A 19256-nucleotide genomic window follows, 5' to 3' on the forward strand; every position below is an offset into this window, starting at 1 on the left:
GTGTCTAAAATACAAGGACTCTACAACCAACTACATCTAACAGTGCGAGATGTCAAAGACAATGTATGTCTAAACTAGTTATGTTTCTAATACAGATATGCAAGAATGAAGAGTTTAAAGTATGCATAACCAAGTCTTTCACTTTACTGATGGTTTTCTTCAAAATCTACAAAATGGGTACGAAAAACAGTCACTACAAGATATGTTCTACAAATAATTAGAACTGCAGTGTTTTATAGAAATGAAGAAGTATTGCTCTAAGAGAGCAAAACATCCAATATAGAAAAGGGAAGAATTCCTTGCAACTAATTTTTTTTACCTTTTCTTTTAGGGCATTCACAGCACGACTTCTGACTATTTACTTCAAATTCTCACTTTTTCAGAGCAGTTTCTCCATAGGGGAAAAATAGCTTCTCTCCTTGGGAGCAAGTTCTTGTTCTTTGCTTCCAAGGAAACAAGCTCTTCAACTTTATTCATGATAAATTTGTCATATGCAGAGCAGGCAAACTATCAATAAATAGCACAAGCAGTGTAAAGAAACACATTTTATAATTAGGTAAAAGTAAAGGAATACAAACAAAAATACATTTTGTAATTAGCTGAAAATGTTTGCCAGTTTTGCAATATAGAAACGTTACTGCAAACATTAGGGAAATGTGAACACTTACCAACTGTTCGCTCAGCATCTGTCTTGGCCAGCGTACCACTTGGTTGATCTATGAACATTTGCAAAATACATCGAAACCAAGAACGTACTGTCAGGGCTTCATAGGATATATATCCCATACTAGAAAAAGCTTCACACAGCGCACTGCACAGGTAGAAGAGGAAAAAAAAGGCAGAGATATCTAATAAAAGTATGCAAAAAGGTGTCAGTGTCTCATTTGGCTGTAGATATATAGAAATGGGGTACAGAAACCATTAGAAATAAAGTAACAGAAAGGCCAACTGTCATCCCTTTTGTGTACTGTACAGACCTTGCTCACAATATCCTGAATGCCTGAGTGCAGAGAACATCATAAAATTGGTAATGCCACACATGGCAATGTACGAGCATATATACACACATACATATGTTTTTGCTACATAAAACAAAACAGATGGGGGAAAATCACACAGTGGGAAATGCCATAATCTAACAAAGGGTAATTTGACAGTATTATCTAAATTGACAATATACAATGCTGGAAATATTTTATCTAAATCAACGCAGAATTTCATCTTAACTACTTCAGGCTTTCATACAAGCTTAGCTCAGGTGCTCCACACTACTCAGACATCTCCTTAGTTATAACTACATAAAGACAAAGAAACGAAGACCTGCTCTAGTAAATAAAGATATATCACGTTAGAAACAGATCAAAAAGGGAAACACAAAAAGCCACCTTGCAGATGAGAAAGAACTCCCCTATACTTGATGTACACTTATGGATGCATTTATGTATGTATACAAAGTATGCACATTCCCACACAGAGCAAACTTGCTGTACATACTTTCATTCAAACACTCTCTACTCTTCTACTAGCCACCTGTCAGGCTGGAGTCAATGGCACCATCAACACTCAATGCACGATCCCTCTACTCTGCTGTTCAGTAGTCCCAAAGTTTTACTTGTCTCACCACCCAGAGTAACTGCTGTAGTCACTTTTTCCCAAACATATCAGCCCCTCACCATTAATTCTGAAGTAACTCTTTGCTAATGGACAGCAAGTCTGTTCTGCACCCTGTTAGCAATTCCTATCACATGAGCCCCATGTGTGCTTCAGGTCAGTGAAATTTCTTAAAAATAGTTATACCTTTTATTTGAGAGATTTCCTCCCTGCTCAGTCCTAGATGCTTCAACTGTAATGAAGGTGGTATTTGTAAACAAGGGTTTGAATTCCCTCAGAGTGCGAGACTCACTGACTTGGGTTTTCTAAATTCTTGCAGAAGCGATCTAATCTTTCAACTAGTATACAACAGGTAACTAACATCAATGCTAACTGTGTTTTAGATGAAATTATGGCAGTTCCCAAACACTTGGGAACAAGAATGCTCCAGCCATGGTTCCAAATGCAGTAAATGTTACCTCAACCAGCACAGCAATGTATCTGTGGATACATATACAGCAATACGTCAAGTGCTTAATGATTACTAAAGTAACTGCTATCACTTGAGTGCTTGCTGTGGGAACTGGTAATTAGTCTTAAGCACATAAATTATACCAAAATTCCAGTTTAGCCATCAAAATATTTTTCTTGATCTCACTTGAAGAGTAACAAAATTCAGACTATAAATGGGCATTTATATACCTCTTATTTCATTTAGCTAGGTATTTGCAACTTTGCATGAAACTTACCCTATAAAGATGACACAAGAGAAATAGGGCAAATAAGAGGACTAAGTGCTCCTCTCCTGAATTCCAAACTGACATGTAAGGAACTAAATTCCATCTCTTTTAGTATCGCCCTCCAGGAAGGCCACAGCCTTATCCTTGCTTATCACACTGAAATAGCCTTTACCTGATTTACAGATATGCTTCTTAGTACAATATATACCCTAAAACTGAGCACTGTTTTTCACTTTCAAATACAGTCTGACATAGGAACACTCCCTCTCCCATCTCTCACTTCCCCTGCTTCCAAAGCTTGATTTGGAAGCAGGGTGAGTGGAAGAAAAGCCATACCACAACAACCACCACCACCACCATCAACCTATCTCAAGTTCATAGAGGCCTACTTAAAGCAATTAGAATTTCTCAAGTATATAAAATTCTAATAGAACAGAGTGCTGGACAACCTGCTCTAGCTGACCCTGCTTGATCAGAAGCCTTGGACAAGTCAGACAACCTGATCTCAAGAAATCACTTCTAACCTAAGCCATTCTGTGATTCTATGAAAATCCAACCCTGGCATGTAAAACAGGAATGTGATACGTTTTCTAAACCTATTATTTAATGTAAAGCATGCAATTAGCAGGTCTCAGAAATGTGAGCTACATTAACATTAATATGCACTCAGAAAGTGTTCCAAGCTTGTCAAAACCAAAGTTTTAATGCATGCATTTTCTTAAGATTTTTTACTTTCAATACTGCCCAATCCATCCTCTTCAGCTTCCTACAGCACTTCATTTTGAAGAAATCAAGATATTCACACATTGAATACTCACTATATAGCAACTTCAGCTTTCTATGATAATGTTTATCTTGACTCTTTGTAAGAGTTAAGTTTTTGTGTTAAGTGTAACTGGTAAGGGAAAAATAAGACAAGTACTATTAACTAGAAATTCTAAAATTTACATTATTCAACTTCAAGTGCAGCTAGGGCAGGAGGCTACTGCATTGCTAGACTGTAACAACTTTGCCCAAGAGCAGCAAAAATAGAAAGGGTGGATAACTATACCTGCAAATTAAAAATAGGTTATGAGTTCAGGCATTTCACTGATGCAGCACTGCTCTTCACAGAAGTACTTCTCTGAAGATATTGCCTAGGTCTCCATTTTCCAAAGACTGTTAGTAACAAGGCTGTTTCCAGTGGTTTGCTATATAAAGACAAATAACTTTTTCAAAATACTTGCCTATCTTCCTGACAAATTTTGAGTCTCTTAAGCTATTTACACATAAAATAAAAACAACCTCGCCCGAATAACACCCACTATCCCCTGTGAATTTTCCCAGACGATTTGAAGTAACCTGGAACTTCATCAGATGCAAAGAACCTGGACCACCTTAATGAAACATCACTGTTTGAAGCAACATTTTCCACAAGTCTAATGAAGGAATGAGAAGGTACTGGAAGATCAAGCAGTCACAATTTTTTACCTGTTTTGAATTAGGTGACTTAGATATCTTGACACCAGCTGAGGCGACACCATATCATCCCACCCAAAGAGCTGCATCATTGATAGAACAGGCTGTGGCTGGAGTTCCGATAGAGCTTTGCTGGGGATATCCAAAGCTAACAGAGTAAAGCCTGATTTTAAAGAAAGAAAAACATGGCATCATGTTAATTGTTTCTCAGTAAGTACCTCTTCCACTAAAAAGCACTGAAAAATAATTAGGATTAATAATGTGCAGTATGGGAGTACCAGACATCTCAAGTAGAACTGGGCAACTCTAACAGATAGCGTTTGTAAACATGTTTAAACTGATGAGTCCCAAGGAGTTTGTAAGTCAACACGACACACTGAATACAGAGGAGGGAAAATGGAACCAAACATACGTAATCTATAATATATTCAGGAAAACACATTATAAATAATGAAGGCATAGCTTTACCCCCTTTGCAATAAAAAAACATGTCTTAAAAACTTGATTTTTTTGTGTTCTTGGCCTCTACCCACCACTTCTTCCATTGTACGCATCAGTATTACTGTGCTTTACAGGGTTGAGTTTTATTTATTTGCTTACTTGGTTTTACACACTTCTCAGTGAAGAACTGTATCTGGAAAGAATTTACACAGTAAAAGTTGATACCTTCTTATTTTTAGAGCAGACTTTCATATATCAGAAGTTACTGTATAAGTAACGAACTACAGACAAGCTTATTCTTGAAAAAAGGATCTTCATACAACAGTTGTATATCTAGAAACCGAGACAGTACTCAGTGCAGAGTTTTTGTTAATGAAGCATAACCTTTTACTGTTTCTGTTAAGTCACTGTGGAGTCTGTATCCAATGCCACCAGCATAAAAAACATAGCACATTCTTCATGTTCCAAATGACAAATGCATTTAAACTCAGGAAGAAAATGTAAACCGAAACGCTGAGCAGTTACTAGGTTATTGGAAATGAGAGGCATCAGATGAGTCAGGAAAACTGCCTTTAGAGGACAATGAAATAAAGGGGTTCACTAGTTCCCAAATTCTCCGATTCAAGTTGAATATAAATATAATATGAATTTATTAAAGTAATGATTTCTAAAACTGCATGCATTGAGAAGCTGACTTTGAATTAGACAGAAAAGGCTAGTTTTCAGAAACAACAATGAAGCTATTTCAGTTATTGGTATACAGACAGACTATGATATAGGACAGAAATAGTATAGGACAGATTTAAGCTATGAAGGACTTCACATTTCCTTATGTGCCTTGAAATAAAAAAAAGAGGTCATACACAATCTCCACTCTGCATCAGGTGAGCAAGCAATTTGTGCCGGCCTTCTTCCAGATTATCACACTGTTTCTGCAGCATGGGTCATAACATGGGTGGGGAAGAAGTGGGAAACAAACGACAATGCGAGTCCAGGCTATTTGCCTGGCAGGGGGAGCAGGAGAGCTGTCACAGCTGCTCTCTCCTCTGGGCTGCAAGCTCTAAGGCAAGAAGCTCACACTGTGTGGGAAGGGTTTGCCTTCCTCTGCAGTACTGCCTAACACATCTCTATAAAGCAGGTCACAACTGCACTCCCCTACTTCTAAGCAGAGTTTATAATAGGTTGTTCTTGCTGTTTCACTGTGTTAATATAAAATAAAAAGATATGGCACTGTAGGAAATGAATGAAAGTTTTGACATTAACAACCTCTTCCTTTGATTTGTATTGCTGTTTCCCATACAAGCTTCAGCAGTGTGAGACCACAACCACTGCGTGCTGCCTCTTTCATTAACGTTACCTAACTACTGCAGAGATGATTTAAATGAAGAGTCTTTTAACTTTTCTATTACCAACTGAGTACTTCTGAACTTACAACTTTGTCTAATTCACATCATGAAGAGGAAAAAAATATTTCACATCTCACTTCTCTAAATTTTAGTTAAATGGATACAAGATTTCATTGTAACTACAGACTACAATGCCAGTCACTGATGTTACAGATCAAACTGGGATTTCTTTCTATTTCACTGTCATGCTGACTCATTGCAGAGTTCACATATATACAGAATGTTGTACTTCAACATTAAAACTCTTCAGTGTAAGGCAAGATAAATAATTAAAACAAATTCTGAAATGATTTTATGACCATGACCACACAGGTTCAGCACAAAACAATAGTCAAGTAATCAACTTTTTAAAAATTGTCCTAAAACATAAAATATTATTTTGAAAAAACTGGTCTGAATTGCAGCCACAATGAAAAGAATAGTTCAACACAAAATTATATAAGTTTTTACAAAAAGATATAAATTCTAAATATAGTAGAAGAAGTTATTCTCAGTTATTTCGTGTAACATGTTGCGTAGCTTTATTACTTTGTATCAGAAATGGTGTGGCCAGCAGGACCAGGGAAGTGAAGCCTCACCACTCAGCTGGTGAGGCTGCACCTCGAATACTCTGTTCAGTTTTAGGCCCCTCACTATAAGAAATACATTGAGGTCCTGGAACGCATCCAGAGAAGAGCAATGAAGCTGGTGAAGGGGCTGGAGAACAAGTCTTACAAGGAGTGGCTGAGAGAACCGGCACTGTTTAGCCCTGAGTAGAAGAGGCAGAGGGGAGTCCTTATTGCTCTCTACAACTACCTAAAAGGTGGTTGCAGAGAGGTGGGTGTTGGTCTCTTCTCCCAAGTGATAGGTGACAGGACAAGAGGGAATGGCATCAAGCTGTGTCAGGGGAAGTTTACATTGGACGTAAGAAAAAATTTCTTCACAAAGTGTTACCAAGCACTAGAACAGGCTGCCCAGGGAGGTGATAGAGTCACCATCCCTTAGAGGTGTTCAAAAGGCAGGTAGATGAGGTGCTTCTGGACATAATTTAGTAGTAGACAGGTACGGTTGAAGCTGATGATTAAGGTCTTTTCCAACCTAATGATTCTATGATCTGTGACTAGTATGGAAAAAGAAGTCAGGCTTGTATAGCTTCAAACCCCTTTGGGGTTCCCAATCTGTTTGTATTCTGTCAAGTAATTCAACACTGTAATATTTCTTCTTGTCAAAATATTTAGCATAAAATCTACTTCTTGCATTTATGCATATTTCAGTTACTACATAGAAGAATATCTATCCTGAAATAAAAAAAAAAATTCTTGAAAATTTGTGACCCAGAAAACAGCACCAAATCCAGTAGTCGCAGGGAACGTCAATGCTAACCTGCAGCTGTATCAGCAAGCTGTGGGGAATGTGGTATCTGTGACATTCTCTGGCTCTTCAAGTAGGGAAAGAAATTTCTCCAGAGAGCACTGGCGACAGCAAGGTGGTGCTCTTTAGCCAGTAATGGAAGCTGCGCCTCTGGGGCCGTGTTCCCTGGTTGAAGTCCGTGGCTTACACGTTTGTGCACACTCCTAGGGAGAAAGAAAAACAATGTTTACATTCAATAAATGAAAATTCACATCTTTTAAAATGCATTTACAACTACTTTAAACTGTAGAGCCTGAAAACTGAAGGATCATTTCGTGCAATTAAAACCTTTATGCAGAGATATTATGCATACCAGTTATTTGATGGATGAATGATGGCATATTAAGCACCATAAAGTTAATGTTAATTACTAATGTCAACCATTAATTATATGCTTTTTAATATGTCAGATCAAAATGAGAAATAGGCAGCTTTAAAATGAATATCTGCATTTTGCAACTGCTAGCATGACAAGCAAGTCTGCTTACAATCAAAAGACAGATGCTTTTTAAATTTTTTGTCAGTAGGGTTTTTAGGATAGGTTTATGTACAGCAAATAATTGCAAATGATTTTGATCAATTGCAAAACTTCCTTCTGAAACCTACTTCTCATTTGTAAGAGCTCACTTGGTACAAGTTTTGATAAAAGAAAAGATTCATTTTATCCTGATGCACTGCAGACGATTAGGTTTGACAGCAATGCCCACAGCTTTGTTAGTACAGTAAGGACAAAAGTTACCACTACACATAACTCCCATCTCTTCCTGAGACAATGTGGCATGAATTCAATAACACACTCAATTTTCTTTGATTCTTCTAGTACCATTCCTGCTACTTAATCTAATTTGGAAGTTGTGACTTTCTAGAGGTTTAATAGAGATATGTCTGCAGGGAATCAATGTTCTCAGAGAAATTGGGAGGGGGGGAGGAAGCATTAATAAATTTGTCTGGTAAAGTAGGATAGGAGGCACTATTGCACCAGGCTGATCAACTAAATAACATGCTTATTAAAAACAATCTGTAGGAACGCACTATCATTCCTGTTCCTATTTATCTTCTGGTCAACTCAATTGAGATTGTGCATTAAAGCACAGGCAGCATTATTACATTTGCTTTATTAAATTCTATAAACAGCACTGTAAAGTCAGAGTCGAGATATTTATAAGATAATGGCAAACAGCAGAGGCATTGAGACTTCCCTTAACACTAACAGTTGTAGACTATAATTTTTTTTCCTAAATTGCCATTCTTACAATAGCAAGTATTTCACAAAACACTTCCCCCTAGATCTTAATTCTGTGCTCACTCTAATTTGAAATAAACCAAAACAAAAATAGAAAAAACCTCCATCTTCTAGTTCCCTTCTGGGAATGTGGGAAAATTATGAAAGAATTAGACAACTCACAGCACTCATTAGGACATCTGAAAAGGAATAATTTTAAATAAAGAGTAGGCTGGCTGGAAGGCCTTCCCGTACTAGGGTTGATATTAGAAGTGCATCTCATTATATCAAATTAGTATCCAAAAATTTTGCCTAACGCATAATTTAAAAGATAAAATATACTGGCTGTCAAAGGTAACGGTACCTTATGCCTGCCTGTAGGCACCCATTAGTTTCAACAGGACAGAGAGCGAACTGAGTACCAGCTACTTTTTGAATGGCTACATTTAACAGACATGGAAGGATGCGTAGCATTAGGAGGAATCAAATATTTCTTTGAGAAACAGTGCGAATCCAAACACAGGAACAGAAGCCAGGAATTCTAAACCAATATTTATTCCCTTTGTGGCTTCATATAAATCAAACAGCCTTTGTTAGCCTCAGTTTCCCAGCCATGATATTTGGATAGTAAGACAGCTTACCCTTTAAAGATGCTGTGAAAACAATCAATGCTTAGAAACTGAGGATTATATTCAGTATGCCAGTTGGTATTCCTATTTACAAGGCATATTCTCCAAGTCAACATAAATTGAAATAGAAGCGAGATTAGAATAAAAAGTCAGGCAATACTTCCTTGGGAGTGCCCCTTATTAAAAAAAGGACAAAGAAAAAGGTGCAGAAACAGCAAGGTCTAAAGGACAAACAACGGAAAAGTAGAAGCAGGTCTAAATAAGCAAGTTAAAAATATATTTTTGCCAACTACAAAAAAAATGTTTAACAGTAAAAACATAAAGAGTTTCTTTTGGTTTATTTTGTTAAGAAAGGAAAGCACAATGCTTTATAGGACAGAGAATGAAACTTACAGGACCAAATTCTGCCCTACTTACATCCAGATTACACTGTAAAATTACACAAAGACCTTTTTCTCTCCTCTAAGTTGCCTCTCCAAAGAAGAGTGCCTTGAATCTCCTTTAGCCATCTATGCAAAATAGAAGGGTGTACAGACTTCCAAAGTAAGGTAATACATCTCTGTGTCAGTGGAAGGGTAACACATACAAATCAGTATTTATGTTTATTCATAGTAACCTACACAATTGCTTGCAATAAGGTAAATGCTTAAGATCGATGGCGCATCAATATGTGCTGCCGCTGATGTAGGCAACTACTTCTACCAACAAGCAATTTTTTTAAATTCCCTAAAATATGGATAAATACATTTTACTTTTTGTTCAGGCTTCTACAATTTTCTAACACTAGACAAGCATGCCATCAAATATCATTCCATTTCTGAAACCATATACATGTAGTTAAGAGCTCTGGAACCATCAGTTGGCTTGTTACAATGGTATTAAATTGGTGCATTTTTTATTTGTTTTAAATTGTGGATTTCCTACTTCTGTAAAGAGAGGTGTGCTTTTTCATTTTGCCATCAAATCAAATAAACCCTGGGTTTACAAAAGCAGGGAATGTTTGTTGTACCTGGATGTGGATTGTGCTGGATGTACAGGTACAGCAGTAATATGCAGGATTATTTTCTACATGTGGGCAAGGAACTGCAGCCATTTATCTGGACGCAAATATTACAATCATGAACCATAACTTTGCAAACATAAACCACGCCTTTGCAAGCCTGTTTAACTAAAATGTAGTGAAACTTCAGGTCAAGCTGGAAAAGTAAAATTCAGAAAGTGCAGAAGCCTGTCTACACAACAGAAACTCAAGTCACTACTATTCCATAATCTGCACTGGCTCCATATTGGTATCCAGACTTCATACCACAGCATTTAATTTGATCTGAAAGGGTTCAGAACTCCCCAGCATGAGAGAAAACCTCGCTCCTCCTATTAGCATGGCCAGGGATACATACTATCACCCATCCTCAGGCCCAGCCAGACTATAAAGACAGGCACTGGTTTCTTCACAGACTGTACTTCCAGTTTCTCTGCTCCCAGACCAGATTAGGTCAGCCACAGCATCCAAAGTACTCAGCTGCCCAGTACAGCCAAGACTAAGCTCAGGAAACTCCTTTTAAAGGAAATGAATGACCTTTTAATGTTGAAACAAATAAATAATTAAAAAACAACACCTGCAGGACCAACACCCTTAGATAAACCTAGGGAGATGGGTTAGAGATACATGAGTATTTCTGAAGTGATAAATGTCTTTGATGCACAGAATTTCAACTACTAACATCAGTTCTTTCAAGGAAAACTCAAATAAAGTAAAATGAAACAAAACATCATCACTCTCAAATTCAAAGGCAGATACTAGGAGTTTTGTGCTCTCTGCAGATCAATGGAACTTGAATAATGCTTTAATTTGGAGATTTTCCTTCCAAACATTCTCCCTATCTTTGCTTTACTACAGTGTCTCTGGGCATGCAAGTTTAGGTACCTAGGGAACTTCAGTGGTTAAAACAGTCAACTACAGACTCTGAGACACTTCCAGATTCAGGTTGTTCAATGAAACATGCATGAAGAAAGGTGACTAAATTCTACTGAAATCTGTTTCAAACATCTAAGTCCTCTTTTAAATCTGTTTCTAAGCAATTTGGGACACAATTTCTTTTTTATATCCCTTTATGTAGCACCCAGAATACCGAGACTGGAGGACAGCAGCAGCAAGTGGACAAGAAGTAAGCCCACCTCAAATCAGAATCGCTTGTTTCCATATGCGCAATATATGCACCAACTATCTATCAAGTTTCTTCATATTAGAGCAACAATCTTTTCACTCTGATAACTGACCCCCCCTCCACCCCAAACCCAAAAGAGCACAGAATTTTAACCCACTTTTACAGAATTAAAAATATTTCAGAAGGATAAACAAAGTGAAACACTTAAGGCCAAAACCAAACTTTCTCATCCATTGAAAGAAATATTTGGACACCGCCCCCCATTTATAACAGAAACGTCAGTATTGTGTAAGCCATAGTGAAAGCATCACCACCACCACAGAGCTGTACTGCTCACTGTACAAACAGAACTATAAAAATCATGATACATTAACACACCTCCATCAGATCAGTATTTATTAAATCACATTTCAGTGTTCTTCCTCCAGTTTAATTTCCACCAATAATCCACAATAAACTGTGTTTAAATGTTTACTGCAAAAAAGATGTCTGAATAATATGCCTGGTTACATATGTGTGTATAATCATCATTGACTGGTGTGATGTGGTAGGGAAGAATAATACTTTCCACAACTGCAACATCCAGGATTTTTATCAAATGCTTTAATTCATCCATGTCTGCTTAAGTTTTTTATAGAGCAGACTTGCACAACATCATACCTATCACTGTTACAAACATGCCTTCATGAGACACAACAATGTGAAGCATACACAAAGTGCCACGTCTTAGATGTTGGATGAGATCCAAAGGCATAAAAGGATGTAACAGTTAAAAAGCAGGGCACAAACAGACCTCAGACTCCTGAATCTAATTCCCCAAACCGCTCACTTAGATCACGCTCTTTTGACTGGCAAGTTCCCCAGCAATTCAGCTACACGAATGCTTTCAGCTGAGCATCTAACTAGCAATCTCAGTCTACTGGGGCCCAGAAAGCTGATCATGACTAACACCAAGAAAAGCAGACTGCACAAAGTGCAGTAGTACCTTTATTTTCAAACCTAGAATGCACTTTTTCTTTATATAACAACCAACGAGTCACGGCCTAGAGAGCACCTAGGTCCATTTTTGATAGACAGGTTGGGGGTTCAGCCTCTGCTCTCGAATTGCGAGTTTTACATTAAGTCAATCGCTGGATCAAAATACAAAATCCCAGAACAAGGACTTGGAGCCCATGGCACTCTTTCCTCTCTGTATCACATCCTAACCACTAGGTAAGAGATATTTAATTTTTCCGATTATCTATTGTCTGTTATTTATAAAAATTAAACAACCAAACGTGTTCAAGTACACATTTTCAGCAGTGCGACTCTGGTTCCAGGAACACAGATATCTGTTCTTCATGACACTGAATCAGATCAGATTCAATCCCCGACTTTATATTTTCTGTAGGCTAAAAGTAGACAAAGTCCCACACAGGAGACAAGAGGGGTTAGTTTTATAAGACACGCATGCTGTATATGTGCCAAACAAGTCACTGCTCAACTGGACGTGCTTCTGCAGGCCATCAGGCCATTGTATCTTAGAAGACCCTCTACATCACCTGAGAGCAGAAGTCTTCCAAGTTCTGGTATCCTCACAGCTCATCTGAACAGAGCTGGCAGGCAGGCAGATGGCCCTGGTGCTCAGGAGTAAAAGGTCAAGAGGGGCCTAAATCACCATAACACTCTAGGACAGAGGTGCTTCAGACCATAATTTAAAGGACTCATTTATATGCGTGTAGCTATATAGAGAGTGAGATAAATAAAATATCAAGGCAGCTAGCTTAGGCTGTAAGAGACACACAGACCTTGGGGCAGCATTTCAATTAGGAAAGCTTCTCTATAAAACCTTAGCTAATCATTGCTAGAAGATACTCCACCTTCCTCCACCCAAAAATCCCAACCATACTGGTTTTCTGTTTTTTTTTTTCCACATGTACATCAAGGAAGCATGACCCTAAACATCCTAAACCATATTTTGCATTATATTCCCTTAATTGAAAAGATGCCTATTAACAAAATAAAAAAAGGCTACAGATCCTTTCAATTTATCACACATCAATCCCTGCCTGAGTAGAAACAGATCACATACCCTTTACCACTGAAGATACAGTAGGTCTAAATGGAGGCTTTTCAGTTCTTTCATTGATGGTATAAATCTTCAAATCTCAGTGGAAGAGCCTAGTATATTCCTATCATTAGTGGATCACTGACAGAACAGACTCATCAGTTAAGACACTTTTAATGTGACAATTTATATAAGCAGAGTAATTAAAGTATATTAGAAATCCCGATAATCTGCTCCAACCAAACCAATGAAGGGCAACCCATGGGCATTCAAATCACACATTGCGATTTAGCTCAGGGTCACCTTCCCAAGTTAAATAATATCATCAGAAAGTACCTTAAACGAAATGATATTTATTCATTACTAAAACTATTCAAGAAATTACATAAAGTTTTGGGTTTTTTTAAGAGCTTTATAAACAAATATTTTAAGAACAGTTAACCACTTTAAACAACTGCATTTTTCCTTCTAGTGATTTAAAGACTAAAGCCAAGTTTCATTTCTCAGACATTACTTGGGATGTTCAATAAAACATAAGAAAGAGTGGGGAAAAACGTGACAGATCCTTTTAAATGTTATAATGCAAGTAAAGCAGCAGCAATATTTTCTCACATTACCAGAGCGTGCATTAGTGCAGAAAATGCAAATTGTCTGTAACTAAATAGTTACAATATCAACAGCTAGCTTTTATGATTTTTTTAAAATATTTTTGCAAGTAACTATTTTTTTCTACTACTTCTGTTTGGGGTTTGTTTGTATCGTCTACAAATTATCAAATGTACAATTAAAAGCATTTGATTACATTTTCGTATAAAAAATGTATCAAAATCGGCATTCTTCATTAAGTTTTCCAAGTTTAAGTTTATATTGAAAAAAAACAAACAAAACAACCTCAAAAAATAACCATGGCAACTGACCCCATAATGACAAAAAAATGGAAAACATACACTACTCAAATTTTAAGTCTATGCTCCTAGCTTTTTTTTTTTTAAAAAAAAAACCAAAAGACACTGTAATACATAGGTGGCAGCTACTTCATTAGAGAAATATGATTTTAGAAATGTGGCTCTTTGTCTGAAACTGATACAGAGGAATTTGGTAGATCCATGTTCCTCACTAAATTCTTTAGATTTAAATGTAACTCTACAAACAGCATGTAGCACAGAAAAGAGTGAACTGAACTTGCAGGTTTTAAGACAGTCTTGTTTTCCACAACAATATGGAAACAATAATATGCTATGTTAGGATATATAATCAGCAGTTACCTCTCATGGCTCGATCCATTTTCCCAATCACAGAATCACTAAAATTGGCAAAAGCAACCATGACCTAATCCACTTCAAAGTTTTCAAACTAAACGTTCAAAGTAAGAAATGTTAGTTTGTCAAGCTGTAGCATCTCTGAACATGTCCACCCCTCGAAATTTTAAATATATTCACTCCTTGAGAGTTCAGCTTCCGGACTTTTGGAAAGAAGTGGCATGTAGGAATGACAAAGAAGTCTCAATAACAAGGTGTAACTCACAGATACTCCTTTTTTTCTACCGGAAGGCAAAAATTGCACAAAGGCTAAAGCAATATTAGCCTGAACATTCCCACCCTTTACTGGAGAGTAGCAAAAGTTCCCAGGATACCAACAACGGATTTGACAGAGACAAGAGGATTAAAAAAGTCTAGTTTAAAACTCATGGAGTTGCAGAAGAAGTGTAGAAATCCGTCAAACAGGAAAAAGGACAGACAGCAACTGCTTAAAATTTTAACTTGGAAAGAGAAAAGAACAAGAAATGGACCTCTCCAAGCACAGACAAGTTTCCCTTCTCTATTAAACCACTTCTTTCATCACATTCTTCCTGTGGTGACCTTTTCTGCATGCACTATATGGCAGAAGAGAGACATGGAACACGTTATGATCTGCCTGTCCTGATCTTCTGACTCTCCCAGATGACTGTGGATGCAGTGAAATTTCCAATGATTCAGGACAAAGAGATGCCATAATCAAGAGATGCAAGTGAAAGCTGTCATATAAACACTTGGAAAAAATTTCCACCAGTTGTTTGATGAAGGTCTTAAATAGAGAAATGGGCCAGCAGCCTTCCTGAAACATTTCTTATTTAACTACCAGAAACAGTAAGTATTTGGAAAAGAACTAACAAAAAAAAAAAATATGGACAAAGAAAATCAAGCTTGAAATTTTTCTTTACTGGTTGTATTTCCTTTAAAAAGAGGTAAAGCAAGTGTCACCAAAATTGGGATTCTAGAATGTGCAGTGCTGAGGATGGGGCTATGATTTTCTATGTATTTATCTAAACATTTAGAGGAAAGCTGTTCATTAATAGGTCTGCATTCATTACAGATACAAAATGTCAACACATCATCTATAGCTCCTTCAATCTACTAATGTATAGGTAATACTGTTTATGTTTAGATGCAGAACACCAGGAAATGTTTTTCTTAATTACTCTGAAATGTTGTTGTGGATTTATTTTAGAATGCAAATATTTTTCTAAAGCATTCACTATTTTGTAAGCAATCAAACAGCAAAACAGTCCCTTAGTTAATCACTAATTCATTTGTCAATAAATTGTTTTACTCATTTTTGAATGCTTAGGCTTGATGAGTATTCCCTCTATATGCCCAGGTGAAGAAACGTCCAAGGCAACATCAGCAGGACTGTACTGATATAAAAAAATTTCTGCAAATCAAAGAGCTCATGTCCTGATATCAAAGATTCTCATCTTCACTGGGATGGAAAGTGTTAATGCTGTGAATAAAAGGTTTTCAACTGCAGCTGAATCATGTGAAGATTATCAATACAGCAGCAATGTACAAAGGGGCTTCAGCAAGGTTACAGAGTGTAATATAATCCTCTCTATAGCTAAGCACAGTAATAGAGAACCCTGCCTTCACTGTGACAGCATGTTGTGTGCGCTCAGTAATACTTTTAAAACATACAGAGAGAACAAGAAATCCCCGACATCTTTACTGTACTCCAAGACAAAGTAAAGACATGAACAAGAAAAGACACGCAACCCTAAAACACCAAGGTACAGAAAAGCCAAACATTTAGAGCTACAGAACATTAGTTAGCACTTTCTCCTTAACCCTTCTCAAAGGGTTTAACTACATCACTAAAAAGACAAGTTGTTATGACCATAATTTAAATGCAAGCAACAAAGCTCTAGCCTGCTTTGGCTAGGTCTGCTGGGAGGGAATATTACATCTGCTTCAACCACTCTAGCAAATTTATGCCAGCGAGCTGTTTTCTTTTCCTAACCACGTTTAAATAAGATAAGGTTGCAAGAGCAGTGAAGACAACATAACCTGTGTTAATTCAGTGCAACTAGTTCACATTTCAGCTTGTGGAAGAGTCTCAGAAAAAAAAAAAAAGACAGCTAATTTGAGCAATTTTCCTTCATTACCTTCACTGGTATTCAGCCAAGTAAGCTTCTCCCTTGGAGTATATAAAGATGCATATGCTAAGATCGCGATTTTCTTCATATCTTTAATGCAAAGTATAAACTAGAACACAAACACAAAGTGACCCTCCACTGTCTCAAAATCTCATGTCCCAGTAGAGTCATTTCAGTGGCAGGGCTCAGCCATTCACAGATCTCAGCCAAGCACTCTATGCTAGATTCTGCCCTTTTCAAGGCACTGGGAATCATCTTGTGGCTTTGAACAGGTAAACCAGTGCTCAGTTCTTTCAAGAAACAACACAGAAAAAAAACCAAACCACTTGAAAAGACATTTAGTTTGCCCAAGCAGACATTCAGCATAGGTCAGATGCAGATTTTTTTAATCCTCTGAAAGAACAAATAGAGAAAAATAAAGGGAAATGGACAGGATACAGTTGAAATTGATGCTATCCTAAGCTGTTGCTTTCCCCTTTTTAGTTCACAAACATACAACTCACCTAAACCAAATTTAATGTACCTAAACCACTGTCATTTCATAGAACTTAAAATAGCTCCATTTCAATTCCTAAAAGCCTTATTCTGAATAGCAATCTTTGTAACAGACTGACATTAAAATTCGTTTTGATCAAAGTAAGACAACATTCAAGAATAAACTGCTGTACTGCATGCAAAACTTCAGAACAGTAAATGTGTCTCTGTCTCTACTGTGCTGTTTCGCAAGGGTTCTCCATGAGACTCAGCACGCTCATCACATGACTTTTCATCACATGAAATATGTTCTTCACCAGAGGCAGTCATTCAGTCATGAGGGCACAGTCTGCAGGCAAGTTACCTCATTTGATGAGTTTAAAAGAAGACAAAACACACTTATCCACCATTGATGGTGCGGGGGATCATCCTGCAGGAGTCATCAGGAGCTCTTTCATTAGCCCATAGAACTGTTTGCCCGGGACTGTGTCCAGACAGCTTCTGAATATCTCCAAGGATGCAGACTCTGCAACCTCTCTGGAAAACCTGTATTTGTTGCCTAGGCTTCATCACCCTCAAATTAAAAAGTGTTTCCTGATGCTTAGAGGGAACCCCCCGTGTTTCAGTTTGCGCCCATTGCCTTTAGTCCTCTTACTGGGCACCACTGGAAAAAAGCCTGTCCTTGTCTTCTTTGCACTCTCCCTACAGATATTTCTATAAATTGATAGGATTCTCTGCTCCAGGCTAAACAGTTCCAGCTTTGTCAGCTTCTCCTTGCATGAGAGATGCTCCTTCCCTTGTCATCTTAGTGGCCCTTCACTGGACCCTCTCCAGTATGTCTACATCTCTCTTGTACTGGGAAGCCCAGAACTGGACAGAATACTCCAGGTGTGGCCTCACCAGTGCAGAGCAGAGGGAAAGGATCACCTCTTCCACCTGCTGGCAATGCTCTATCTACTGCAGCCCAGGACAACACTAGCCTTCTTTGTGACAAGGGCACATTGCTGGCTCAAAACCTGATGAAGGTATATGGAAACCTTCCACATTATTTTATAATGAATCATATATTAATATAATTTACAGTGAGAATCTGAATGCCAGTTTATCTGGGAAACTGAAATAAAGTAGAAATCCCGCAGTGAAAAAACGAGTGCTTCTGATTTATGTCATGTTACAAACTTCAGACTGCAAATGGGCATCTTGATCTAGTGGGAGGTATTCCTGCCCATAGCAGGGGGGGGTTGCAATTAGGTGATCTTTAAGGACCCTTCTGACCCAAACCATTCTATGATCTTCCAGAGAACTCTTCTGTTAGAGCAAAACTAAAATTTGTCATCTTCTAGAAACTGTACGTTAACAGGATTTCTGTTGTATTGGCTTGTTTGTGGTTATGGGTCATCATATTTTTTTGAGGAGGGGGGTCACGGGTTTTTATTTATTTATTTTTTTATTAAGAGCTAGAGTCATAGAAAAAAAACTAAACTGGAAGGGACTTCTAGAAGTCACCTGGTCCAACCTCTGCTCAAAGCAATGTCAGTCCTGAATAACCCTAAGGAGGGAAATTTTACAGACTGATGTAAAAACTTCTAATGTTTGACTATCCCATGAAAAATGTACCCTTGTATCTAATAAATACCTCCTTCATCATAGTCTCAGTCCATTGCTTCACAGAATCACAGAATAGTTAGGGTTGCAAGTGACCTCACAGATCATCCAACTCCAATCCCCCTGCCATGGGCCGGTACATCCCACTAAATCAGGCTGTCCAAGGCCCCATCCAACCTGGCCTTGAACACCTCCAGGGATGGAGCAGCCACAACTTTCCTGGGCAATCTGTTCCAGTGTTTCACCACTCTCATGGTGAAGAAATTCTTCCTAATGTCTAGTCTAAATCTTCCCCTCTCCAATTTATACCCGTTCCCCCTCATCCTATCCCCACAAGCCTTTACGAATAGCCCCTCTCCAGCTTTCTTGTAGTCCCCCTTCAGGTACCGGAAGGTTGCTGTAAGATCTCCTCTGAGCCTTCTCTTCTCCAGGCTGAACAGGCCCAACTCTCTCAGCCTGTCCTCACAGGGAAGGTGCTTCAGCCCTCCGATCATCTTTGTAGCCCTCCTCTGGACCCATTCCAACAGCTTCATATCCTTCTTACGTTGAGGATTCCAGAACTGGACACAGTATTCCAGATGAGGTCTCACAAGAGATGAATAGAGGGGCAGAATCACATCCCTCGACCTGCTGGCCACTCTTCTTTTGATGCAGCCCAGGATACGGCTGGCCTTCTGGGCT

At 38.0% G+C, this 19256-nt stretch overlaps 1 protein-coding gene across 5 annotated transcripts in view; it reads right to left on the reverse strand.

Annotated features, from left to right (window-relative positions):
- MMS22L (MMS22 like, DNA repair protein) overlaps positions 1-19256 on the reverse strand; it is a 95043-nt gene that overhangs the window by 25077 nt on the left and 50710 nt on the right. For all 5 annotated transcript variants that reach the window (XR_008448932.1, XM_054060930.1, XM_054060929.1 and 2 more), the window contains 3 exons: positions 6998-7188; positions 3801-3951; positions 669-811 (listed from right to left, as the gene is read on the reverse strand). Coding sequence is in view for 4 of the 5 variants with exons in the window: in XM_054060930.1 (XP_053916905.1) it covers positions 669-811; positions 3801-3951; positions 6998-7188 (485 nt within the window). In the remaining variant the exon portion in view is untranslated. The remainder of the gene's footprint in view (positions 1-668; positions 812-3800; positions 3952-6997; positions 7189-19256) is intronic.

Source organism: Cuculus canorus, chromosome 3 (genome assembly GCF_017976375.1).
Source record: "Cuculus canorus isolate bCucCan1 chromosome 3, bCucCan1.pri, whole genome shotgun sequence".
NCBI classification, from domain to species: domain Eukaryota; kingdom Metazoa; phylum Chordata; class Aves; order Cuculiformes; family Cuculidae; genus Cuculus; species Cuculus canorus.